The sequence below is a fragment of the Mesoplodon densirostris genome, chromosome 1, assembly GCF_025265405.1.
Source record: "Mesoplodon densirostris isolate mMesDen1 chromosome 1, mMesDen1 primary haplotype, whole genome shotgun sequence".
Classification (NCBI taxonomy): Eukaryota; Metazoa; Chordata; class Mammalia; order Artiodactyla; family Ziphiidae; genus Mesoplodon; species Mesoplodon densirostris.
The window spans coordinates 134,708,280-134,735,609 of NC_082661.1; the positions used below are offsets into that span (position 1 = coordinate 134,708,280).

Below are 27,330 nucleotides of genomic sequence, written 5' to 3' on the forward strand. Positions count from 1 at the left end.
GCACACCAGGTAGATCCATTTGGTTTAGGCATAATATATTTGAAAGATAATGGTCTATGGTCTAGGTCTAAAGCATTTTGACTACATAGCACCTTTTTTTAATAACATCTTTATTGGAGTATAACTGCTTTACAATGGTGTGTTAGTTTCTGCTTTATAACAGAGTGAATCAGCTCTACGTATACATATATCCCCATATTCCCTACCTCTTTCATCTCCCTCTCACCCTCCCTATCCCACCCCGCTAGGTGGACAGAAAACACTGAGCTGATCTCCCTGTGCTATGTGACTGCTTCCCACTAGCTATTGATTTTACATTTAGTAGTGTATATACGTCCATGTCACTCTCTCACTTTGTCCCAGCTTACCTTCCCCCTCCCCATGTCCTCAAGTCCATTATCTACACCTGTGTCTTTATTCCTGTTCTACCCCTAGGTTCTTCATAAACTTTTTTTTTTTTTTTTAGATTCCATATATATGTGTTAGCATATGGTATTTGTTTTTCTCTTTCTGACTTACTTCACTCTGTATGACAGACTGTAGGTCCATGCACCTCACTACAAATAACTCAATTTCATTTCTTTTTATGGCTGAGTAATATTCCATTGTATATATGTGCCACATCTTCTTTATCCATTCATCTGTCGATGGACACTTAGGTTGCTTCCATGTCCTGGCTATTGTAAATAGAGCTGCAATGAACATTGTGATATATGACTCTTTTTGAGTTATGGTTTTCTCAGAGTATATGCCCAAGAGTGGGATTGCTGTGTCATATAGTAGTTCTGTTTTTAGTTTTTAAGGAAACTCCATACTGTTCTCCATAGTGGCTATATCAATTTACACTCCCACCAAGAGTGCAATAGGGTTCCCTTTTCTCCACACCCTCTCCAGCATTTATAATTTGTAGATTTTTTGATGATGGCAATGTGATAGGTGTTAGCTCTTCTCTAAATGTTTGATAGAATTCGCCTGTGAATCCATCCGGTCCTGGGCTTTTTTGTTGGAAGATTTCTAATCACAGTTTCCATTTCAGTACTTGTGATTGCTCTGTTTATATTTTCTATTTCTTCCTGGTTCAGTCTCGGAAGGTGTGCTTTTCTAAGAATTTGTCCACTTCTTCCAGGTTTTCCACTTTATTGGCATATAGTTGATCATAGTAATGTCTTATGATCCTTTTTATTTCTGCAGTGTCAGTTGTTACTTCTTTTTCATTTCTAATTTTGTGGATTTGAGTCTTCTCCTTTTTTTTCTGGGTGAGTCTGTATAATGGTTTATCAATTTTGTCTATCTTCTCAAAGAACCAGCTTTTAGTTTTATTGGTCTTTGCTATTGTTTCCTCCATTTCTTTTTCATTTTTTTCTGATCTATTCTTTAAGATTTCTTTCCTTCTGCTAACTTTTTTTTTTCCTTCTTTCTCTGATTTCTTTAGGTATAAGTGTAGGTTGTTTATTTGAGATTTTTCTTGTTTCTTGAGGTAGGATTGTATTGCTGTAAACTTCCCTCTTACAACTGCTTTTGCTGCATCCCATAGGTTTGGGCCATTTTGTTTTCATTGTCATTTGTTTCTAGGTATGTTTTGAGTTCCTCTTTGATTCCTTGAGTGATCTCTTGGTTACTTAGTAGCATATTGTTTAACATCCATGTGTTTGTATTTTTACACATTTTTTCCTGTAACTCATATTAGTCTCATAGTGTTGTGGTCAGAAAAGATACTTGATATGATTTTAATTTTCTTAAATTTACCAAGGTTTGATTTGTGACCCAAGACATGATCTATCCTGGAGAATGTTCCATGAGCACTTGAGAAGAAAGTGTATTCTTTTGTTTTTGGATGGAATGTCCTATAAATATCAATTAAGTCCATCTTGTTTAATGTATCATTTAAAGCTTGTGTTTCCTTATTTATTTTCATTTTGGATGATCTGTCCATTGGTGAAATTGCAGTGTTAAAGACCCCTACTATGAGTGTGTTACTGTCGATTTCCCCTTTTATGGCTGTTAGCATTTGCCTTATGTATTGAGGTGCTCTTATGTTGGGTGCATAAATATTTACAATTGTTATATTTTCTTCTTGTATTGATCCCTTGATCATTATATAGTGCCCTTCTTTGTCTCTTGTAATTGTGTTTATTTTAAAGTCTATTTTGCCTGTTATGAGAATTGCTACTTCAGCTTTCTTTTGATTTCAATTTGCCTGGAATATCTTTTTTTATCCCCCCAATTTCAGTCTGTTTGTGTCCCTAGGTCTGAAGTGGGTCTCATGTAGACAGCATATATACAGGCCATGTTTTTGTATCCATTCAGCCAGTCTGTGTATTTTGGTTGGAGCATTTAATCCATTTACATTTAAGGTAATTATCGACATGTATGTTCCTATTACCATTTTCTTAATTGTTTTGGTTTTGTTATTGTAGGTCTTTTCCTTGTCTTGTGTTTCCTGCATAGAGAAGTTCCTTTAGTATTTTCTGTAAAGCTGGTTTGGTGGTGCTGAATTCTCTTAACTTTTGCTGTCTGTAAAGATTTTAATTTCTCCGGGAATTCTGAATGAGATCCTTGCTGGATAGAATAATCTTGGTTGCAGGTTTTTCCCTTTCATCACTTTAAACATGTCTTGCCACTCCCTTCTGGCTTGCAGAATTTCTTCTGAAAGATTAGCTGTTAACCTTATGGGGATTCCCTGATATGTTATTTCTTGCTTTTCCCTTGTTGCTTTTAATATTTCTTCTTTGTATTTTATTTTTGATAGTTTGATTAATATGTGTCTTGGTATGTTTCTCCTTGGATTTCTCCTGTATGGGACTCTCTGTGCTTCCTGGACTTGACTATTTTGTTTCCCCTATCAGGGTAATCATCTCTTCAAATATTTCTCTAATATAATCTCTTCAAATATTTATCAGTTCCTTTATCTTTCTCTTCTTCTTCTGCGACCCCTTTAGTTCAAATGTTGGTGCATTTAATATTGTCGCTGAGGTCTCTGAGACTGTCCTCAATTATTTTCATTACTTTTTCTTTATTCTACCCTCTGGTAGTTATTTCCACTATTTTATCTTCTGGGTCACTTATCTGTTCTTCTGCTTCAGTTATTCTGCCATTGATTCTTTCTAGAGAATTTTTAATTTCATTTATTGTGTTGTTTATCATTATTTGTTTGCTCTTTATTTCTTCTAGGTCCTTGTTAAATGTTTCTTATATTTTCTCCATTCTATTTCCAAGATTTTTTATCATCTTTACTAACATTTTTCTGAATTCTTTTTCAGGTAGAGTGCCTATTTCCTCTTAATTTGGTCTGGTGGGTTTTTACCTTGCTCCTTCATCTGCTGCATATTTCTCTGTATTATTTTGCTTAACTTACTGTGTTTGGGGTCTCTCTTTTGCAGGCTGCAGGTTCTTGTCGCAGGCTGTTGTTTTTGTTGTCTGCCCCAAGTGGGTAAGGTTGGTTCAGTGGGTTGTTTAGGCTTCCTGGTGGAGGGGACTGGTGCCTATGTTCTGGTGGATAAGGCTGGATTTTGTCTTTCTGGCGGGCAGGACCACGTCCAGTGGTGTGTTTGGGGGTGTCTGTGAACTTAGTGTGATTTTAGGCAGCCTCTCTGCCTAGCACACTTTTAAACTACTTTAATTTCAGAGGGACAGTAGGTGAACCTGTTGAAATATAAACTCCCTGAGTGTCTATGTATCTGTGTGTGAGTATGTGCAAGTTTGTGAGTGTGTGAATGTTGGTGCATGTGCATACTCTTCTATTGCTTCATTTTGCAATGATGATGTTTGGACTTCCATCTTGGGAGCTACAAATATGTTAGGATACCCAGCCCTAATTGAGTTCTGCCTTTCAAAATGTAGCTAACAGTTATATAAAAAACACATTTTGGACTATAGCTATATATAAAAGGAAAGTATCTTTGGGAATGCAATGAGCACTTAGCTATTGCAACAACCTTAAGAGCTGCTGCATTTCCTAGGCTTCATTGAGTGTATAGATTTATTTCTTAATTAAATTTGCAATTTGGATTATGGATTTTGGTTAATATCACAAAAAAATCTTACAAACTTAGGAATAGTTTATTGTTGTTTAATGTAAATTATTTGTTCATTGCCTTTATAACAGCTTTCCAGAAGAAAATAGAGTACATTTATCCCCAACTTTACAGTTGCAGCTTAATCCCAAGAACTAGCATCTTTAAAAAATGGACATGGTCCTCATGGTTTTCTGTGGACCTTTCATTATTTTCTTTTTCTTATTCTTTTCCTTTATTCCTGTTTGACCAAAAAAAAAAAAAAAAAAAAAAAAAGCACTTTGGATAATAACTTGTTTATATACTTTTGCTGTTATTTTTCTCCAAATAATTATTCAAAATCACTTGTTCTCTTGCATCCTAATAATGTTTTCTTCAAATTATAACTCTTGTATTCATCATAATGAATGCTCAATTTACTTTCAGTTATGGATGTAATATGTACTTTTAATAACACTATGAAAATAGTAATATATTTTTGTATATTTGACTCAGTTTTGTTTTCTTTCTCTTTTAGTGAATTTGTTGGATTCACGGACTGTCATGGGGGACTTGGGATGGATTGCTTTTCCAAAAAATGGGGTAAGACTTTATGAAATTTTCCTTACAACTTAAAATACTTGAATAGACATCATCTTAAATATCATATAGTTGTAAATTATCTGGACAGATTTGATGTTAAGAAAAGAGGGGTGTGTGTGAAGGGGAGTGAGGAGACTTCAAATTAGCTTTGACTGGGAAAAGCAAGCAAATTGGGAAGAGATTTTTATGACTGAACAACAAATATATTATTTTCCTCTCTGAATGTTTATCCATAAAGAAATATGAAGTTTCTTCAGCATTCAGGAGAGCTTCAGATTGAAGCAACCAACACATTTTTAGAATTGGTTTATCTTTAAAAAAAAGAAAGAAGAAGAAGAGCTAAGAAAAAAACAAAGATTTGCTGCTAATTTGCCCTTATCTTGTTTATATTGAATAGGAAATAAAAGTTCATGTGTCAATGACAGTGTTGAATCAAACACTGGAACCAATTTATTATGTGTTTAATTTACATTAGGGAATTAAAATATTATAAGAAATTCCTTTAAATTCCATTGAAATTAAAAATGTCTCAGATTATCAGATTATTCATCATTCAAAGGTTTTCTTTTAATTCTTGAATTTTTCTCTATTGAGAACTTTCAGAAAAGATGCTCCATTGGAAGAGTTTTATAATCAACCATTGTTTTTTTGTTAGTTTTTTATGGTTTACATTGAAAGTAACTTCTTTGGGATGAAAATTAAGTAAGCCATTTTTTTTTGACAATATGCCTATTAATATATTTATAGTACTAACAATCTTAATACATAGATTATATAAAAAGTATTCCATTATCTCATGCTTAATTAAAAACATCCATATTATCAGATGGAAAATGAAAATATAAGTAAAATATTGTGACATAAAATCATTGTATTACATAGAAAACATTAACTGTATTGCATGACTATTATATTGAAAACAATCTAGACTTTGATAGAACATTTTTATTATATAATGACTTTAATATTTAAATATATATATTTTTAATTTTCAAGCTAAAACTACCCAACATCATTATTGAACCAACTCTGCTCAATAGTCTATAATAAACTAAAGGGAAAATAATTTTAAAAAGAATAGTTACATGTATATGTATAACTGAATCACTTTACTGTACACCTGAAACTAACACAACATTGTTAATCAACTATACTCCAATATAAAATAAAACTAAAAAATAAAATAAAACACACATGGATTTTTATAATAAAAAATAAAATATATAAAAAAGAAAAGTAAAAAAAAAATTATTGAATCACCTTGTGACAAAAAGAAATAATATTTTCAATCCTCCATTTAAAGAAAAAGTATTTTTAAACAATTTAAATGCTTAAAACTTTATTATACAGTGTATATATGCAATTAATTAGAAGATTATGCACATTAGTAATATTTCATATGACTTTGAAGGTTAATTTCAATTTAATTAAGTAATTTAATATTATACTAAATCTGGTTATAACAAACCAAATAACCAAAACTTAAAACTTTTTCTAATTGATGAGTATACCAGATGTTTTAATTGGTCCTTTACTTAGAACATTCTTTCTGTAGTATTCTGTAGTAGACAAGTAGTATTAATTTTTCTAATGTATAATAATTTATATGTTAACATCCTCATCTCAATGTGTTTCTCTTTTTTCATTAAGTTGGTATTTCTTTTTGGTTGTAAATATTATGGTTAAATTTAGAGCTATAAAATAAATAAAGTAATACAAGTAAATTGTTAAGATATTAAAACATGAAGATAAGCCAAATGAAAAACAAATTGTCTTACTCAGATATAGCCAGTGCCAACATAAAGATATATATATTCTCTTAATCTGTCTCTTATCTTTCTTATGCTCTTCCTTTCTCCATTCTTTCTTTATCCTTCCCCTCACTCACCACCTCTGAGTTACTGTCTTTCTTTCATCTTTCACCACCCCTATATAGGAAGATGGCTGGCTAACATCCATCTATGAGAACCTGTAAATATATTTTGTACTCTGCATTTTTTCACATATCAAAAATGATTTATTTCATAAATAACTTAAATTGCCCTTCCTGAGAAGATGGCTGACATATTGGATTGAAATTATTTTTTTTAAGTGAGAAAATATGTCATATTCTCTTTGAATCTCTTGAGTTTAGTTTTGTGTTCCTCCTCTTTCCATTCAGAAGTTATTCAGACAAGGTTTGACAGAGTGTAACTTTGAGGGTAAATCTGATGTTGTAGTTGTTCTTGTAACTAAACATTTTTAGGGAAATTACTCAATTTTGTATGTGATTTCTGCGTAAAGCACAATTGATTCCTTTATAAAAACCTAATCTTTTTATCAGGAATGGGCTATTTCCAGTCATTCTAGCAACTTCATCCTTTCTTTTTCTTTCTATATAATTGTTACTATAGTGTTAATTTTGTTCAGATTTTTAAATGAGTATTTTTTCAAAACTCTTGTAATTTTTTGAGTGATGTTCCTTTTGACATAGCTAATGCCTGATGTTAATACTGAAGAAAAAGAAGTTAAACTAGAGAAACTTAGTGAATGTGCACTTATCCGAGTATGAGGAATGCATGTGGAATTCAGTTGTTATATTGATGTTATGTCACCCAAATGCAAAATGAAGAAACTTTAAAAATTATATTTTAAAGAAAATAAGCATACAGAGTACAAGTAGTTCCAATAAAGTGTGTGTGTGTGTATATATATATATATATATATATATATATATATATATATATATATATATATACTTTTTATATATTGCTATTAGGCTGAGTCATTTAGGATTAGATAAGAAATCTAACTCTAAGTGAAATATAGATCATTGGTGTGATATCAACAAAAATTTTGGAATAAGAGCATCTGAAATTTTTCTCTTCCATGAAAGCCATGAGAAAAGTGGAAAATATTATAAGAATCAATTTTTCAGAACTCTGGAAATTAACCAAAATCTTGGAGCAATCCAAGGAACATCTAGTCAAGAAAAAGGACTAAATCTTGTCAGAACAACAAGTTTGTGGCATTTCAAGGTACCCTGTGTCCTTTTCTGCCACTCCAGCTCTTTAAAGTAGCCTTGGACAATACCAAAAATCTGTTGTCAGGGTGAAAAACAGTAGTCTGACAGGCACTAGGGTGGGCAGAGTCAGGTAGGAGACTCTTCAAAGACTTGATCTCAGAGGATTGTCATTATATATAACCTGATAACTCCATGAAAGAATGTTCTTGTAAGGCTGTCTTGAATTGTCTGACTTAAGAGCTCCCCCAGTCTGAAAGCCTTTACTGTATTAAGTAAAGAAGAATATTCTTTTTTTCAGAACATTTCCTGAACCTCAGGCCTTAAGAATGCATGTTTTATTATTTTATTTCTTAGACCGATAAAAATAGTACCCTAAATCTAGGTCTGAGAATTGGGCAAGTAAGTTAGGAGAAACCCTATTCATCCCTTGTAGTCAGGCACACATTCCATACACCTCTTAGAAACAATCATTGCACCTGTCATACTTTTTCTTTGCTTTTAAGCTTTTAGATTTCTTATGGCAATCTCATATAAACACTGTACAGTGTTTCTAAAACTAGGCTCAGTTCCTGGCATATAATTGGACTTCAATAAATATTTATTAGGAGGATAACTGTTTGTTTGTTAATTTATGAAACACAACCAGAAAGCAACAGTTTGGTGGTTAAAAGCAAAAATCACTCAGCTATCTCTTTGGCATTTGACTGTTCAAATGAAGTAAGTAAAAACTCTTAAGAGTTTTTATGCCTCAACTCCCAAATGTGGGACTCAGTACTCTAATTTCACTTTAAATAAAATTAAGGGGAGGGTTTGTCAATGCTTTTTTTTCTCCCGGAACTGGTCTTTAATTGTAGACAGAAATAAAAACAAATAAGCAAAACACAGACTGACTTCTGGCTTAATTGATGTAAAATGTTCATAGTTACCCTCAATTCTAAATTTCACTGCCTATTTGAGTAAATATTTTTTTTCCTTCAGAGCACCTTTTGTTAGTATTTTACACTGCGGTTCTCAAACTTTTTCAGCCTCAACTCATTAGGACATAATTCTAACAGTAATAGTAGTTCATGATTGTGAATAAGGAATAATAAAGAGGTGTTGAGAATTAATTTATTTCATGATTGACTCTATTGTCAACCCTCTTTTTTATATTTACATAAGATTTTGTCTTAAAATACTTGTTATTTTTTTAACCATTGCCTTATTTTTAAAAATTAATATACTTAATTTTTTTAGAGAAGTTTTGGGTTTACATAAAAGTGAGCAGAAGGTATGCAGAGTTCTTATACACAACTTCAATATTCCTCCTTACCCTTTTTTCACTATTAGCATGTTGCATTAGTGCGGTACATTTGTTACAATAGACCAGGCAATGTTGACACATTATTATTAGGTAAATTCCAAGTTTATATTAAAGTTCACTCTTTCTCTTTTACATTCTCTGGGTTTTAACAAATACATAATAACATGTGTTTACCATTGCAGTATCATACAGAACATTCCCTGTCCTATCTGTACACACCCTGAAGATGTACTTTGCTTCCTTCTAATTACAGTAGCATTATTTCATTCACTTTCTGGAACATTTAGTGTTGATTAATTTATATAGTCTAATCATTCATGTTAATAGCATTATTTCCTGGAAATTTTGAGCAAGTGTTTTCAAAACATTCTTATAAGAATAAAATGAATGGCTATCGTGTTTGTTTAGAGCAGATTATGCTCTTAACGTCTTAGAAATTTCACTATTGCTCTTTTTCCATATGTTGTTGTTACAAAAGATCACAAGATAGACCTGCCTTCTTTGCTTTGGGAGAAAGCCTTTTCCCCACTGAGTCCTTTGTACTTCCTGTTCACACAGTGGGCAAGCCACCACAGTCCCCTAGCTGTCACCTCTGAATCGTATTGCAAATTCTGCTTTTATTTTTGCTCTCTTTTCCTATTCCATTCAAAGAAGATAAACATTATTTTTGCAGTCTTTTCTTATGCTGATCTTAGTGGGTATTAGGATCATTCAAAATAACTTATTCATTTGAGAGAGATTTCAGAATATTGACTTAAATCATAGTTGTACTAAAATGGAGACAGAGTAAACTGCTCTCTGCCTAGGGGAGAAAGAACAAGCAATAGTCCTACATAAAGTCACTTCAAAACAGAAGTTTATGGCTGTTCTTGTTTTAGTGTCAGTTTGTTCTATTTTCTGATTTCTTCAAGACAGAGAACCTATGTTTACTTTTTTTTTTTTTTTTTTTTTTTTTTTTGCTGTACGCAGGCCTCTCACTGTTGTGGCCTCTCCCGTTGCAGAGCACAGGCTCTAGATGCACAGGCTCAGCGGCCATGGCTCACAGGCCTAGCCACTCCATGGCATGTGGGATCTTCCCGGACCGGGGCACAAACCCGTGTTCCCTGCATCGGCAGGCGGACTCTCAACCACTGCGACATCAGGGAAGCCCTGTGTTTACTTTTGAAGTTGAAAATAACTCAAGTTTAGATTACTCAAAATGGACTGTGAATCCATCATTAGTGTTTTATGTGGATTCTCTTGAATCAAGAGAAACTTAAACTGGATTTTCTATTCTGATACTCAGATTTGGGTAAAAGTGTATGTGAGGGCTTTGTGTGTGATTCCTCCTCCCCAAACTTAAAGGCGAAGAATGAGGAGAAGTATTTGAACACTGCTAATCTCATATATTTTGGTTATGATCAGGATGTTTTGCCAGAACCTTGTTTTGGCTTTGCTTTCTACCAAAGGAGAGGAAAGATAATGACAAGCACTGAGGCCCACACTGAGCATGGAGAGGCTAATAAAGATTAAAGTTATGCTGAAGGGGAAAAAAGAGCACATTAGTGGATATAGAAAAGCTCTTTATTTGGACAGTGATAGAAAAGAATTCTAAAGGGAATGGGTATTATACTATATATTGCAAATGCCAGTATAATGAAGAACAATCCTATTCCAAAGTAGCTTTGTATCCATTATTTTTTAGAAAAACAAAAAGCACACCCAACCCCTAGGGTAATTAAGATAAATAATTTAAGGAATTCAAGACAGTCATTTAGCATACACTGAAGTTTAGATGAAGCACAATTTCACATTTAGATTTCCCACAAAGGAACTAAGCAATTATGAAGAAAGTTTTTTTAAAATGTGCAGTTCTGCTTTGGCATATGAGACAAAGGTTGTATTTTGCCTTTGTTATATATTGAATGTATTAACAAGAGTCACAGTGTATTCATTCAAGGTAGGATTGAGACATGCATATATTATTTGTTTGCTAGGTGTCACTGTTTATATATTTAAAGTCACTATAAAACAGTGCCTATATTTTCTTCTTTACAGTCTCTCAAAACACTTCTGCATTATAGGGAAACTCACAAACATAAACTGGAAAATAGCCTCTATTCATGATATCCTCTGGTTAATCCTTCTTCTTACCCCAACTGCAATAGGCTAGCTAAAGACCTCATCCTTCAAACTGCAGTTTAAGTCTTATTTCCTCAGGAAAGTATGGTTCAAAGATTAACTGTTTTTCCATTAGCAGATCATGCTGTGAAATCCTTTTTCCCTCCATCCCAACCCCTATCTATTTTTTCTCCAGATCACAATGTGTACAGCTATGTTATCCATACTCATCACCTAGACTAGCTTTCTACCCAAACACTTAATTCTCCTGATCTGCTCCTTTTGGATGACATTCTCTATTGGTCTGTATAAGAAGCTGGGAGCATACATGTGAACAGAGTTTCAGGTTATTTCTAAAGAGTTATATGTTACTGTCACCTTACCTGTGATGTCAGACACCTGTGCACCCACTTACTTCAAACAGCCATTTCCCAATATTATTCCCACCTGTTTCATATTGGGTACTCATGTTTTCCTTTTCCCCATTACATATATGGAGATTTCTGGGTCTCTATCTAGAGGTTCTCTGTGAAATGATTTACTCCATGTAAAATCTGGACCTAAAATCCTTCTTCTTCTGAAAAAGAATTCTCTGCTCTCATTGATATTTTCTCCAGTTTCCATATGTGACTATAATGATTTTTTTTTTACTTTCATCTTCCCATTCATTAATAAAGATGTTAAATAAAACGGCTTTGCAGAGGTCCCCAGGGGCCAAACACCGGGTATTTTCCTAGTGGTTTGATTGCTGTTTATCATGATATTTTTTTTAACCATTCCTCAGCTGTTTTCAATTCATGTGACAGTACTCCCATGCAAGTCAATTTGAATTAATTTTGCAAGCAAAATGCTTTATGGTTCTGAGTAGATAATCTCCCTCTCCCACAGAGAAAATATATACTGTAATCATCGAGCATTCCTGTTGATTATTTCCATTAAAGGCAGCACAGGGAGAGAGAATGCTGAAGACTCCTCTCACGTTTGAAGTTTTTTGAGGCTTTTGCTGTTCATTGCCTTATTCTCTCTCCCTCTCTCTCTCTCTCTTTTATTTTTCTTTTATGCCACTCACTGTTTGCATTAATGCAGAAAATGATGGTCCATACTGCTCAGCCTGGAATCTCTGTCCTCTGGAGCCTGGGCTGGTATCTTTGTGATCTTATATCCCAACACACTTCCCCCCAAATGAACTGACTTCTCTCTTCTTAACTCCCCAAAAGATTCATATAAATTTCTACCTCTAGTGTTTTGCACGGATTGCTTGAAATACTCCACCTTCCACCCTCATATAACCCATCTTAATACTAATCATGTTTTCTAAAGCCCAGTTTAAGTTATACAATGGAAATGAAACTTTCCATTACCACCTGGAAGGGTGACCACTTCCTAGGCTGAATCAAAATCCAGCACTTCCTGTGTATTGAACACACTAAAAATTAGATATTTATAGTGTTACCAGTGTTTGTGTATGACTACTGTAAGCTTCTCTAGTGTGAAGACCTTTATGTTGTTATCTCTAGCACGTTGCTCTATGCCTCAAATATAAATTCACATTAATCGCATCTGCCACTGATTGATACATAACTAGGCATATGAATCTGTAGGAAGTGGTGGTTGTTTAGATGCAAAAGGCTATACATTTTTGGCTAAAATAGAATAGTAAAAAGATACACCGAAGTTTGGATTTAAGGGTTCTTATTTATTTGGTGTCATGTAAGCTTGAACCAAGAATAGTTTATTTTTATTATACAATTAAGTTTACCAAAAGACTGTTATGTGCCAAATAGTGACATTACATTGTTATACGGAACTCACTTCCTCTCCTCAGGTAATCAGATAAGTTTGAATGATGTCTCCTAGAGTTGTGAAATATACAGTCTGCAAAAACATATACACAACTCTGGGCCCCCCTCTCTATTGAGTTCAATCCAAATTACTAATTTGTATACATATTTGCCTCCTTAAAGTCATTATGGTTAACATGGAGACTTTGAAACCAGCTAATCTAGATTCAGAATCTAACTCCACACCTTACTACCTAATGTGTAGCAAGTTATCACTCTGTGTCTCCATTTCCTCATTTATAAATTGTGTATAATACTACCTACTGCACAATGTTCTTATGCCTATTAGAATGAGATAATGATACAATGTTTAGCACGATGCCTCTTTAACTCACAGAACCCAATATCAATTGAGTTCTTGAAAAAAATGAAACCAAGGGATTGGGCAACGTTTCATGATCTGGTTCCTACCTTTGACTACTCATTTCTTTGTTATTCTCTCAGCAAACCAGATTTATTCGCTTCAGTTTCACATGGCTTTCACCCAATTCCAAATTTGATTGCCTGAGTTTAAAAGACCAGCTCAGGCTGACTGGGGATGTTCCAAATTCCACATAGAAATTTCCACTTGGCTCTGCTGACCATCACTTATTCAAATATACCCAGCTGGATTGAGGAAGGAGGGTAAAATCATACAGTATAAGTGTAGCTGTAGCTGTTGGTGACCATCTCTTCTATGAGAGCAGCTTAAAAAAAAAAAAGTTGGTGTCATCTCAATTAGTCTCTTGGGAATTCTGATAAGGAAGCATTTCCCTAAGTATAAAGTTGTTTTCTCATATAAAATTTATTTTGTTATAAAATAATTACTAATGTGAAACATTTATTCGAAAAATTTGCAGTGAAATTAGTTGTTTCAGTGCATAATTTCCATCAAGTTTCTAAAGCCTGATTTCTACAATGAATATGAATTTTACCCAGCATTCAATAATTTTATTTGAGTGGTCTCTTTGATTTATTTAAATTCTATTTGATAATCATATTTAATTGGTCTATTTGACTTATTTAAAATCTTACTATTATATGTCCCACTATTCTTATATTTTAGACTTCATTGTAATCAGTGATTCTACATCTTTTGATTATCATCATTCTGTTCTGTAAGACAAATATCTATGCGCCTCCATGCTTCTTTGCATATTTTGGTATACATCTAGTTATTATGAGTAAGAAGACTAACAGTATCCTATAAACTCATTGTTTCCTTAGAGGCCAAGAAAATCACCCTTGTGTTTGCTGACCTGGTCCTCAAAGTCACTATGTTGCATCATAAGCCAAGTCTCTTGTTTAGAAGCAAGCTATAGACACAAAAACATAGAAACAAAACAGTAAGGCAGTCTTTACTGTTGAGTAATAGTTTTTACAATCTTTAAGATAAATTAATGCTTTTCTTATGTGGGATTGCCTTACGTGATTTCAACACTTCCAAAATGTTACTGTGAATATTTAATGCCATAGGTTATGAATCTGAACTTATTCAGAATATACCTTCCAATTCAGCTTTATTTCTTAACATTTGATCTAGGACATATATAATAGAAATGGTGTGCATATGCTTCATGAATCCTTCATGTATTCCACCCCACGTTATATACATCCAGACAGGACAGCTGCCAAAGCTGTTGGAGAAGTTTCATTTTAAACAGAGTTTTGTATATTTGGGCATGCATGAAATTTTAGTTGATTATAACATGCAAATAAGTAATAAGCCGAAGAATCATGGACTGTGCTGTGATTACAAATTATTTAAATAATGGAGGATTATTCACTTTGTGTCACAAATAGTTCCAGTCTTCACAGTTAAAGTCATAACGATGAGTATAATCCTGAGAGATAAAGTCACTTCATTAAACAAGCTTCTCTGATTTACTGTTTGCTTTATTTTGATGCCAGATTGAATAATGGGATTTTTAAAGGTAATTTAACAGTGAAAGTATATTGCATTTATATCATCTTATAATTTTGCAATACTTCTACATTTGTAAAATATATAGATTGATGTTATTATGATAAAAGTAGCATATAATTTCAATGCTAATGTCAGGCAAATTAAAATGGTTCTGAAAAGTAATATTAGCATGTCATTAATCTGGAAGGTGAAACATAACTATAATGTCATCAGATGTTGATAATGTTTTCCAGCTAGCCAGTTTTCATGGTAGCTTTATTCATTAGTGCACTGAAATTTATTCCTGACATGTACATATAATATATGTTGTGTTGTTCTTTGAAAGTAGAAATGAGCATGAAGTTACAATATCATATACACAGTCAGTAAAAGATTGAAATAAAGATTGTCTTATGTACCATCTTTGCAATGTTTGTGTCTTCCTCAAATTCATATGTTGAAATCATGATGCAATGGTATTAGAAGGTGGGACCTTCAGGAGGTAAAATCAAGAGAGTATAACCCTTAAGATGGGTTGAGTACCCTTACAGGAGGCAGGGGAAGTTTGCTTCCTCTCTTTTTCTCTCTCAGCCACATGAGGATACAGCAAGAAATTGTCCATCTACAAGCTAGGAAGCAGAATCTCATCAGACAGTAGGTCTACTGGTGCCTTGATCTTGTATTTCCCAGCCTCCAGAACTGTGAGACATAAATATTTGTTGTTTAAACCACCTAGTCTGTAGTATTTGTTAAAGCAGACTGAACTAAGACAGGTGTCAATTTCTATTTTTCTAAAGGAGTAATAAGGTATAGTGTGGTCAGCCACAGAAAAGGCAATGAAAATATGGGAGATCTCTCTCTCCTGCTCAAACTACACATCCCATAAAATGAATATGTATTTAGTAAACAAGGCAGACTTTTAGGATGCAGATAACGTAAGGAGGGCTAAGACTCCTCAATTGAGGCTTAATATTTCCCAAGTTGATGTTTTACTTTAGTAGAGTAGTAGATTTAATAGATTGTCAGAAACAGGAGATTCACGTGTTAAGCCAAAGTGGTTCTATACTCAAGTAAGTTTCAAAAATATTAAATGAAGTAGAATTAGCATATTTCTCTAATTATTGCATTATACTAAGCCTTTGTAGATTAATGACCATGCAGGTCTCCCAAATAATTTGATCAAGCAACATTTTACCCACTATATGTATGAACACCTTCATGAACAATGTCCAGCGGAACATAATTTAGGAAACATTTTTTTCAAAGAACTTGTTTTCTTTCTAAAACATCTTCATGCAATGATAACAGAGAAATAAGAATAAAGAAATATGTGTTTTCCCTTTGTCATAATGACATATGGAACAGTGCCTAAGAATCACTTTCTTACACATGCCTGGAAATTTTGTCTAAGGCACCATAATAACAACCAGCTAGTCTGTCACTGGAAATTACCACCATATTAGTTTCAAATATGTGGCTTATTATAGGCTTATTAGGCTTATTATACATTCTTATTGCAGAGACTAGATGACTTAGATATGCAAGCTATGGTTGGAAAGGATTTCAGATCTACTTTTTCCAAGGGTCAATGAGAGAAATTTCCTTTTCATTTACATAAATGAGAAACAAAATAATGTATTTAGCTCATAAATAAATAATAATTTATTAGCTCTAGTTACACATCTATATAATATCATCTGTTGCTACATGGTAGGAGAGAATGAAGCCATGTAAAAATCCCACAGAAAGTTATACTGAATGAATGTCTTCTAAAAAAATAGTGTAACTTTTCCCTTAATCTGAGCATCACACATGCACAAGTGGATTTTCTAAATAACACTTTGATTTGAGATTATATGAGTTTGCATATAACTTTGAAATCATGCTTTTGAACTTAATTTCTTGAATAGTTTATTTGTTCATCATTTCCTCCAACAAATATTTATCCATCAAACTATGTGCTTAGAATTATACTAGACACTCAGGATACAAAGATGAAAGTTATTCATTGACTTTTTTAAAAAACAAGTGGTAGGGCTGGAGATTATATCATTATACAATTAAATACATAAAGAAGTTCAAGTCTTGTAATAGTTTTTAACAATGAAATTTGAATTCCAAATACAGATGTGTAACATTAAATATTCTATGAAAATAATGAAGTAGCTAATAGCAATGCTGTCTGTGGACTCTGGTGAGCAATTTGTATATTCAATGATATGTTAGGCTTTTACCACGATACTTATAAAACCTCAGAAGTTCAAAAGTATTTTTCATTACTGCAATAAATTCATGTTTTATTTCTCCATTGCCAGTGACAAATTTGTGTCAAGCCCTGATTTACATAAAGCCTCTTTTCAAAATGTAAATTGTCACTCAAAGTGTGACATATTTATGTGATATTCAGTTAACATTTATTGAAATACTTTCTTTAAATGAATATTAAAACAACTGCTAACAAACCCACATACTGTATTCTGGATGTTGTCTGTGTAATTGGTGATGCCAAAATCAGATTTACTTATTTTTAACTATAAATTGAATCACCTATTATATTGTGGACAATTTCTTATCATGTAGCTACAACCACAGAAACAAGCAGATTTTTAAATTTAGCTCACTTTTGCAACGGCCTCCTGTGAATTAGATCAGGTAGGTCAATTACTAAATCTTTCTAGAGATGAGAATATTGACATACCTCATAGGAGAACTGGGAGAGAAATACAAGCACCGTTTAAATGCTTGATATCTTAATATTTCTCAATGTCATAGCTGGTATCACTTGATGACTGGAGGAGATTAGTTTACCTCCTGTGTTACATAGTATGTGAATGCCTCTGCACATGACAAGAGGTGCATATGGAACATATGAAAATTCTTCATAGGTGTGTGTTTTCTTTTTTTTTTTTCTTGTTTTTTTTTTTCTTTTTGCGGTATGTGGGCCTCTCACTGTTGTGGCCTCTCCCGTTGCGGAGCACAGGCTCCGATGCGCAGGCCCAGCGGCCATGGCTCACGGGCCCAGCCGCTCCGCGGCATATGGGATCCTCCCAGACCGGGGCACGAACCCGTATCCCCTGCATCGGCAGGCGGACTCTTAACCACTGCGCCACCAGGGAGGCCCGATGTGTGTTTTCTATACACATGTAAAAAGGCAAGCAATCATCTTATATATTGTGTTTGATAAATTGGCAGTTTCAGAAAAAAAATAGATCACAGGCACAATAATTCTCTTTACACAGCTTTTTCTTCTATTATCTATTATTACATTTAATAGATTTCCCTCTATAACAGAGATCTGTGTCTTTCTTTTACATTCATTAATTTATGTAGGAGATCACATAAGGGAAATCTTAATAGAGCTTAATATCATAAGGGAAAATCTTTTCTTAGTTATCTAAATCTGAAATATGTTTAGTGCTGTAGTTAATAAAAACAATCATGTGCAATAAACACTGAGCTCTAAGGTGGTCATTTCATCTATATCAATGACTTTTTTTACAGCAGTTGTTTTTATTTATTTATTTATTTTATTTATTTATTTTTGTTTTACAGTAGGTCCTTGTTGGTTATCTATTTTAAATATAGCAGTGTGTACATGCCAATTCCAAACTCCCAATCTAGCCCTCTCCCCTCTTCTCCCCTGGTGACCATAGTTAATTCTCTAAGTCTGTGAGTCTGTCTCTGTTTTGTAAATAAGTTCATTTATATCACTTTTTAAAATTCTGCATATAAACAATATCATATCATATTTGTCTTTCTCTGTCTGAATTACTTCACTTAGTATGATAATCTCCAGGTCCATCCATGTTGTTGCAAATGGCATTATTTCATTCTTTTTAAATGGCTGAATAATATTCCATTGTACATATGTACCATATCTTCTTTATCCATTCATCTGTTGATGGACATTTAGGTTGCGTCCATGTTTTGCTGTTGTAAACTGTGCTGCAATGAACATTGGGTGCATCCTTTTGAACCATGTCCTTTTTTTTTTTTTTTTTACAGTACAGCAGGGGCTTTTAAACGTCTGTTTGTCTATTAAATTTGTTCCTGTTTCACAGATGAAATTATTTTCAATAATCTGTGTCCTTAAAAACATCTACTTTCAAATTTATTAGAATATTATGAGAGAGATAACAATGGGGTTTATTTTGTTATGATTTTAAAAGGAAATGCACTGTTTAATAGCAGTAAATGAAAGTTCTTGCCCCCATCTACAATCAGTTGCCCCGTCTACTACTCCAATGGGTAGTAACCATACTCTGCAGTGAATTTGTGAATCACTAATCTGAAAGGCATTGAATAATGATATGTAAACCTAAAAGCATTCAATTTTCAGTTTTGGAATGTCACTAAAATTATTTTTGTATTTGAAATAATTCAAAAAGATTTTTATCTTATAATTATTTTATCTCTTTCTATTTAACTTTTCCTGAGGTATAACAATTATTTCCACTTTAATTTTACCTGTATTTTTGTAAATTTCTACAGGTTATTTGGCCAAATTCTGCTTTCCTAGTTTCTGATCTGATCACAATTGGTAATAGTGAAATGTGAGGTTTGCTGTTAGATCATAGGTTTCACTTTAATTTTTTGTCCATTAGTCATTAGTTACCAGTGGTGCAAATATATGCAATTTTAGCATTTTCTAAAGTTTTACTTTGAATTTAGCAATTTTGTCAAATAAAACCTTAAACTTTCATTGCTATTTATAATAGCTGCCATAGTGCTATCAAAGCATATGGATGTTGGGCTTCCCTAGTGGTGCAGTGGTTGAGAGTCCGCCTGCCGATGCAGGGAACACCGGTTCATGCCCCGGTCCAGGAGGATCCCACATGCCGCGGAGCAGCTGGGCCCATGAGCCATGGCTGCTGAGCCTGTGTGTCCGGAGCCTGTGCTCCACAACGGGAGAGGCCGCAACAGTGACAGGCCCGCGTACCATACACACACACACACACACACACACACACACACACCAAAAAAAAAAGCATATGGATGTTAAAACATATAATTAATTTGTTTCTAAGAGAGAGATACTCTGTATCATAACCTTTAATGTGATTTCATTAAGAATTTTTGTTATATTGTTCTATGGTGCTCATAATAATAGGTATGATCCATTACATAACAAGGCAGAAACATACCTATCAGGAAGTCATGAAGCCACTGACCTCAAAGTCTTTCTTTTAATTGAAGTATAGTTGATTTACAATATTGTGTTAATTTCAGGTATACAGCAAAGTGATTGTTATTTTTTTTCAGACCATATTCCATTATTACAGGTTATTACAAGATATTGAATATAATTCCCTGTGCTATATAGTAAATCCTTGTTGCTCACCTATTTTATGTATAGTAGTTTGTATCTGTTAATCCCATACTCCTAATTTTTCCCTCCCTCCTTCTCCCCTTTGGTAACTATAAGTTTGTTTTCTATGTTTGTGAGTCTGTTTCTGTTTTGTATATAGATTCATTTGTATTATTTTTACATTCCACATATAAGTGATATCATATTTTATTTGAATTTCTCTGTCTGACTTCATTCAGAATAATATTCTCTAGGTCCATCCATGTTCTTGCACATGGTAATATTTCATTCATTTTATGGCTGAGTAGTATTCCATTGTGTATATATATATTATGTGTATATATATTCCATTGTATATATATATATATTCCATTGTGTGTATATATACACACACACACAACACATTTTCTTTTTTTTTTTTTTTTTTTTTTTTTTTTTTGCGGTATGTGGGCCTCTCATTGTTGTGGCCTCTCCTGTTGCGAAGCACAGGCTCTGGACGCGCAGGCTCAGCAGCCATGGCTCACGGGCCCAGCCGCTCCGCGGCATGTGGGATCCTCCCAGACCGGGACAACACATTTTCTTAAGCCAGTCGTCTGTTGATGGGCACTTGGGTTGTTTCCATGTCTTGACTATTGAAGATAGTGCTGCTATGAACATTGAGGTGCATGGATGTTTTCGAATTAGAGTTTTCATTTTTTTCTGGATAGATACCCAGGAGTGGGGTTACTGGACCACTTGGTAGTTATGTGTTTAATATTTTGGGGGAACTGTTTTCCATGGTAGCTGCACCGATTTACATTACCAAAAACAGTGTAGGAGGGTTCCCTTTTCTCCATACCCTCTCCAGCATGTATTATTTATAGACTTTTAGATGATAGCCATTCTGACTGGTATTAGGTGATACTTCATTGTGGTTTTGATTTTCATTTCTCTAATAATTAGCGATGTAGAGCATCTTTTCATGTGCCTTTTGGCCATCTGTATGTATTTGCAAAAATGCCTAGTTAGGTTTTCTTCCCATTTTTTGATTGGATTGTTTGCTTTTTTCTATTGAGTTGTATGAGCTGTTTATAGATCTTGGATATTAACTTCTTGTTTGTCACATTGTTTGCAAATATTTTCTCCCATTCCATAGGTTGTCTTTTCATTTTATTGATGGTTTCCTTTCTTGTGCAAAAGCTTGATTAAGGTCCATTTATTTATCTTACTAACCTCAGCGTTTTTATGCCTTAGTCTCCATGGAGTGGCTATTCTGAATATACCTAGATTTTGACTTCCAAAATCCTAGAGCCTCCTGCCTCATATAGCTATTTTGGAAGACTATAAGAGAGACTTAATATTTCCCTTCTAGCACTTATCACAAACCTGACATTATATTATATTAATTATATTATATTATATCATATTAATTTTATGATTGTATGCCACCTATGATAGCATGTTAAATATAGGTATACTTTAAGAAACATGCAGTTGTCTTTATTGTTCACTGTTGAGTCTCCAGAGCATATGGTGATCAATGTAATTGTTGAATGAATGAATAAATAAATGAATGTGTGGTAGGAAGAGAAACATTTCCTCATTTATATGAGTGTGGATTTAGATCCTTGGGATTGTCGCAAAAGAGCTATGGGCACCAGACCTCCTCAGTTATACCTTAAATGTGCTTCTCATAGAAACAATATCATATATATTAATTATATATTACGTATGTTGATAGCTTTTTGTGAGACTTATGACCTAGGAGCCCAACCTCTTTTAATAAAAGCTTTTTATTATGGGATATTATTTCCAAGATTCAGATAGGTTAGCTACAAATAATATGGGAGTGCTACCTTTTCATAAGCTAAACTGCCTAAACCCATGTTATCCAAATTAGTTGATAATAAATTGCCACAAAATGACTATATGCCCTTAAAATTAAATATTAATACACTATTTGTTTGAAGCCTTCCTGAGTTTCTACATGACACACCAGCCATTCTTCTCTTATTAATAGTTGAAATTACATGAACTTGAAATTCAAATACTGTGCACAGTTTACTTCAGAAGCCAGACCAAGTCCATTCTAGGAGACATCATTCATTCCTTCCTTTTCATACGCAAAACCCAACAGGCATTTCCTAGAATATAAAATAGTTATGCCACTCATCGACCAGTGATTGGAAAATTAAATTCAAAGCACTCTCTAAATCAAAACCCATAAACTACCCTCTATTATCACTTATGTTTCATTAAAAGAGAGAATTCTAATACTAAAAATAATAAGCATATAATCCCCAAATGAAGAATAATCCATTAAATTGAACAAATTGGGTTTTATGAAATACCTACTACATTTTTCTAATTTCTTTAAGAATGAGCGAAGACTTTGTCACAGTCCATTGGTTAACATTTGGAAATGATATAAAATTTGTATCTTCACTTACAGACTGAAACACTTAACTTCTTCTCCAGGGTCTTTAAAAATCTGCCATGTTTCCTCTGACTTGAACATAAATTCACCCCAGTCCATATGTGAACATATAAACAAATTAAAGTGTAAGTGTTTTTCTAGAAAACCTTTACATTGCTAAGGTGTTTACCATTCTTTCTAACTCAAGGTATGCACCCAGACCCTAGTTGGTAGATTGAATAAAAAACTGTACTAAGTATACAGTTCATCTTTGAAGAGTATACCAAAAAAATACTGTTTAGAATTGATTCTAAGCAAAAAAATGTTATTTTTCTGTAGAATTAAGCAATCTGAACACACTACAATTACATAGGACTAATATGAGGATGTCTAGAGCAAGTTGGGCCTGACTGAATAATTTTAACCTTAAGATTCCCATCTAAGGTTTAATCGTACTCCTTAGGCTTCAGCAAAATAGAATCTAAGTGAAGCTTTAATCTGAGAACTTAAGGGACTATAGGGTCTCCTTTGAACTCCGAGTACTGATAGTAATATTCATGCCCGATGCACTCTTATTTTGTTTTTCTAAATCTCTAGCATGCTCAGAAACACATCCACGTACAGACACACAGATAAGGCACAACCCAGTACTAGATACAGAAAAACACTCAGAAGATATCCAGGGCTAAATATGTCAACGTGCTAGGAGCCCTAATAAAAATATCACATGCTAGAACCCTGTGAAATGGTTTTCTGGAATTAAAACAGTATTTGAACTCTTCTTCTTATCCCTGGGGACCTGACTTTATTTCTGCTTCTGGATCTTTTTTTTTTTCCTGGATTATGATTTCTGAACCTTTCTCACTTTTTGGTGCCCTCTTTCATTTATTCAACAAAATAACACTTACTGTAAACCTATTTTGTTCTAGTACTTTGTACATTATAAATGGAGAAATGAAAGACAAACTCCGTGCTGTTCATAGTCGAATGGAGAAAACAGGCTGTAACTATTAAATAATAAGCATTATCATTCACTTACTATGTGCCAGTGACTGTATTTGGCATTGCAGAATCAAATATGGATATCTTATCTCCACTTTCAAATGGTTTAAAGCCCAGATTTTAATACATTTGTTTGTTCCATCCTACTTCTGGCCACAGTAGTATTTGCCACTCCTGGGCTTAGATGTCTTCCAGGTTGGTGCATATTTTCATAGCCAGCATAAGTGAAGAAGGAGGCGATTTATGTAAACAAGTGATGTTCCCCGATGGTTTTATTCCACCTTTCCTTGTTTAACTTCATTAAACATGATGGCAGTCTTCATTATTCAAACTGGACTATGTATCCTGATTAAGGGGAGTATCATTTTTCTAAGACCGGCGTCTGAGGTTAACAATTACTCTATTGCTTTTCCTAATGACTTTCAATATATAATGGAAAAAATGGAGACTTGGTTCATAGTGATACCCATGTAAGTATTGAAGCATGTTACTCCCTGCTGTTTCTCCTGCTTATCTGTAAGGAGGAAAGACCATATCACCTTGTGTTTTTCTTTTCTCCCACATATGGTGAAGGCATTGAGCCCTTTATAAGTTAACACAAATCCATTATCTGATTCCTCAAGTTTCCTGTGTCATTTTCTGAGTACATTTCTTTAAATTTTTCCTTATTGCTGAAACTCTTAATTTCTTTTCTGTTTTAGCATGTCTTTAGCCAAACAAAACTCCAGCCAGCACCATGGGCTGCTTTCATTTTATAGCAATAGATGTATAAGCATTCAAGAACTGAAATACTATTTTGACTTTCATTTTTATTTTAAAAAAGGGTTACATAGACCAGTAGATAAGAGATTTTGAATGATCATTCATTCTGTGTAACTGTCATAGACAAAATGTAAAAAAAAGTAGATTAAAAAACTTAAAAAAATTAAAGTGTAAATTAGGTCTCTACTAAAATGGTAGTAGCTTTCTCACAGAAAAGAAAAACTGTATGAGATTCAAGTATCATGAAGGAACATCACATTAATTTGATTTTTAGTATATTTAAAAGAACACTGTGTATTTAGATTGTAATTGAGGGAAAGGAAACACTTCTTTTTAATCCAACTCAATTTTTTTTTCTGTATATTTCTAAACCTGAAACGTGGGCCTCATCTGGGCCATATACTAAGACAAGGTATAGTTTTGAACATTTTATTTAGCTTCCTAGAATATCTGTTAGTTATTAACTATTATTTGTGTAGCAAACAGAACGATAAATGGAAGTCAGTGACAATTATTTCCTGTAATTATGGATATATCCTTTATCATATACAGAGTCTTGTTTGCTCCTCTACAAGTAGATAGAAATATCAAATATTATCTAAGATTATTTAGGCTAAAAATTTCTATGTTTCTGTACGATAACTAGACTTACCTGTTATCTACATTTGCACCATTTATGCTTCCTGTTACTAGAATATATTGGTGAAAGGGATTGTGTTAATAAGCAGAGAAAAAGGCAATTAAAAACTTGTTTCAGTTTTAAGATTAAAATCCCAATGCAAAATTAATTTCACTATTCCCATTTGTGGTCACTAACATAAGGAAAAAAAGGCTTCAAGATGATTAAGGGACAATCTAAGAAGATACAGAAAAAATATAGGCAGAAGATTCAAGTAGGAAGAACAAACATAAGATTTCTCTTCCCTACTGCTGTAATTTCACTAATGCTGTAAAAGTTTTATATTTGCCTAGAACTCTTAGCATTCTCAGAAAAATTCATTTTCACAGTAATCCTCAAATTAGAAAAATCCTCAATAAAATGCAACAAAATATTTAGATTGAGTTGATAGAAAATTTCTATATATATTAGTCAATCACTGTCTTCAACTAGCATGCCCTGTTATAAAACTCTACAGTTTAATGTAGGGTCAAAATTAAATTTGCATTAAACTAATGATCAAAAACATGTAAAAATAATGCTAAAAATTTGGATTTCCCACCTTAGAACTATCGCTAAACATTGAAAATGTTCATATTAAGTTTTTGGTAAAAAATGTACTTTTACTTAAGGAGCTATTTTTGTTGAGAGCAGTTTTTTGGTCAGAAAAGACTCAACAAATTCAGAAGGAAGAAACTGCAATGGATCCCTGGCTGTTCCTTCTTTTACTTCCACCTCAAAGAGAGAAGCCCTGGGGTTCTGAAAAATAAAGTTGTTCTGTATGGAAGTTACAGCTTCTGACTGGACAACACAGTAACTGTATATGCCCTCCATTTCTACAGTGTTGGTAATATGGCTATGGCAAGTGGATGCTGTGAACTTTAGTCTATGATGGCAGTATAATCACTTAAACTTGAATAAACTCAAAGCCCTAATGTGGCTGTTTTCCAACAAAAACTGAGATGGAAATTTGTGTTGAATAGCCACTGATTACAAGAACATGATTAACTTGAGATATGGAATTGATTACGGGTGCTGTTGTGAAGGCCTACACCAGAAATGTAATATCTTCTATTGAAATATGAGGACAGCATAAAGACCAGAGACCACAGACAACATTATGTTTTCTGGTATATTTTATAGGCTGGATAAATAACCCAGAGTTGCAAATGGTTTACTGAAATCTTTTTTTTTCTTTTTTTTTTTTTGCCAGAATGGCAAGTGTATAATTGTCTATCTATTTTGCCTGAAATGTTAAGTGCACCAGAGGTTAGCACCAGAGATTAATCTATTTTATTTTCATTAAATTGAATCCCAAGTGAAATAGTTGTTTTCCTCATTTACTGAAGCTTTCATATTGTTTTGAGAAGAAGGCTTCTCCACATAATTCTTAGCTATTTATAATAGGACAGTATTTATATTAAAGACAGTAGTAATGTCACTCTAAAATTTTAAAGTGTTATTGAGAACATGTATATTTAAATAACACTCGGAGGACCATTTCTAGCATCCTATAATACTGTCATGAAAGAATTCTTCATTGTGAGTGTATGTGTGTGTGTGTGTGTGTGTGTGTGCACTGTGAAACCCTGAAACATAGAAGCATATGACTCATTAAATCTTAAAATCTCTGTGGTAAATCTGTACTTTTACTTATGCAAGTATGTAATTGAGATTACAGTCATCTCTTTAGAAAGATATAAACTCACAGACTATGTGAACTTTTGTAATCGTACACAAAAGATTATCTGTATTACCAGTTTTACAAGTTATCAAATGTTGGACTGCCTACCTCTTGGTATAACACGATAGAAAATATACAGTGGTAAGCTACTATCGCATAAAAATGGAGGTGTCTCAATATATTGTATAAAATGGAACTAAACTAGATCAGTGGTTTATAAATCTATTTTTAGCTGCTGCTTTTAAAATTTTAGTTCATGGCACAAAATTACTGACAAACTAGATAACTTGTCATATTTAATGGGACTGCTTTTTGATTAAACACTGATGAGATCATTTAAGATTTTAATTCATTTTATTAATTTGTTAAATTCAGACATACCTATTCACTTAGCTTGTTCTGCCTTTTAAAATTATTATTGACAAGTTGATGTTTGAATTTGTTTTCCTAAGTAAACTTTTCAGGAAAAAGCCAAATAAAAACTTGAAGTATTCATGATATATTTTAACATTTTATGTAATGTGAAACTGTTTAATATATACCTTCTTAAAAGTGGAATAACAACAAATATATAAGCAGTCATTATATGTACATTTTCTTTTTTGTTTTTCAATTATGTTCATTACAATATTTTTCTAAGAAATACCTTTTTGTTTAAATCATAAACTTCTCTGTCAATATTTTACTAATGTAATTTTGATTTTTCCAGTCTCTAAGTCATTTCTTGTGCACTTGGATATTTTTTAAAGAATAAATGAAGAAAGAATCCATATTTCTTCTTTCTTTCCTTTTT

At 33.2% G+C, this 27,330-nt stretch overlaps 1 protein-coding gene across 5 annotated transcripts in view; it reads left to right on the plus strand.

Annotated features, from left to right (window-relative positions):
- Positions 1-27,330, plus strand: part of EPHA5 (EPH receptor A5) — a 323,812-nt gene that overhangs the window by 25,512 nt on the left and 270,970 nt on the right. For all 5 annotated transcript variants that reach the window (XR_009533516.1, XM_060109012.1, XM_060109001.1 and 2 more), the window contains exon 2: positions 4,531-4,595. Coding sequence is in view for 4 of the 5 variants with exons in the window: in XM_060109012.1 (XP_059964995.1) it covers positions 4,531-4,595 (65 nt within the window). In the remaining variant the exon portion in view is untranslated. The remainder of the gene's footprint in view (positions 1-4,530; positions 4,596-27,330) is intronic.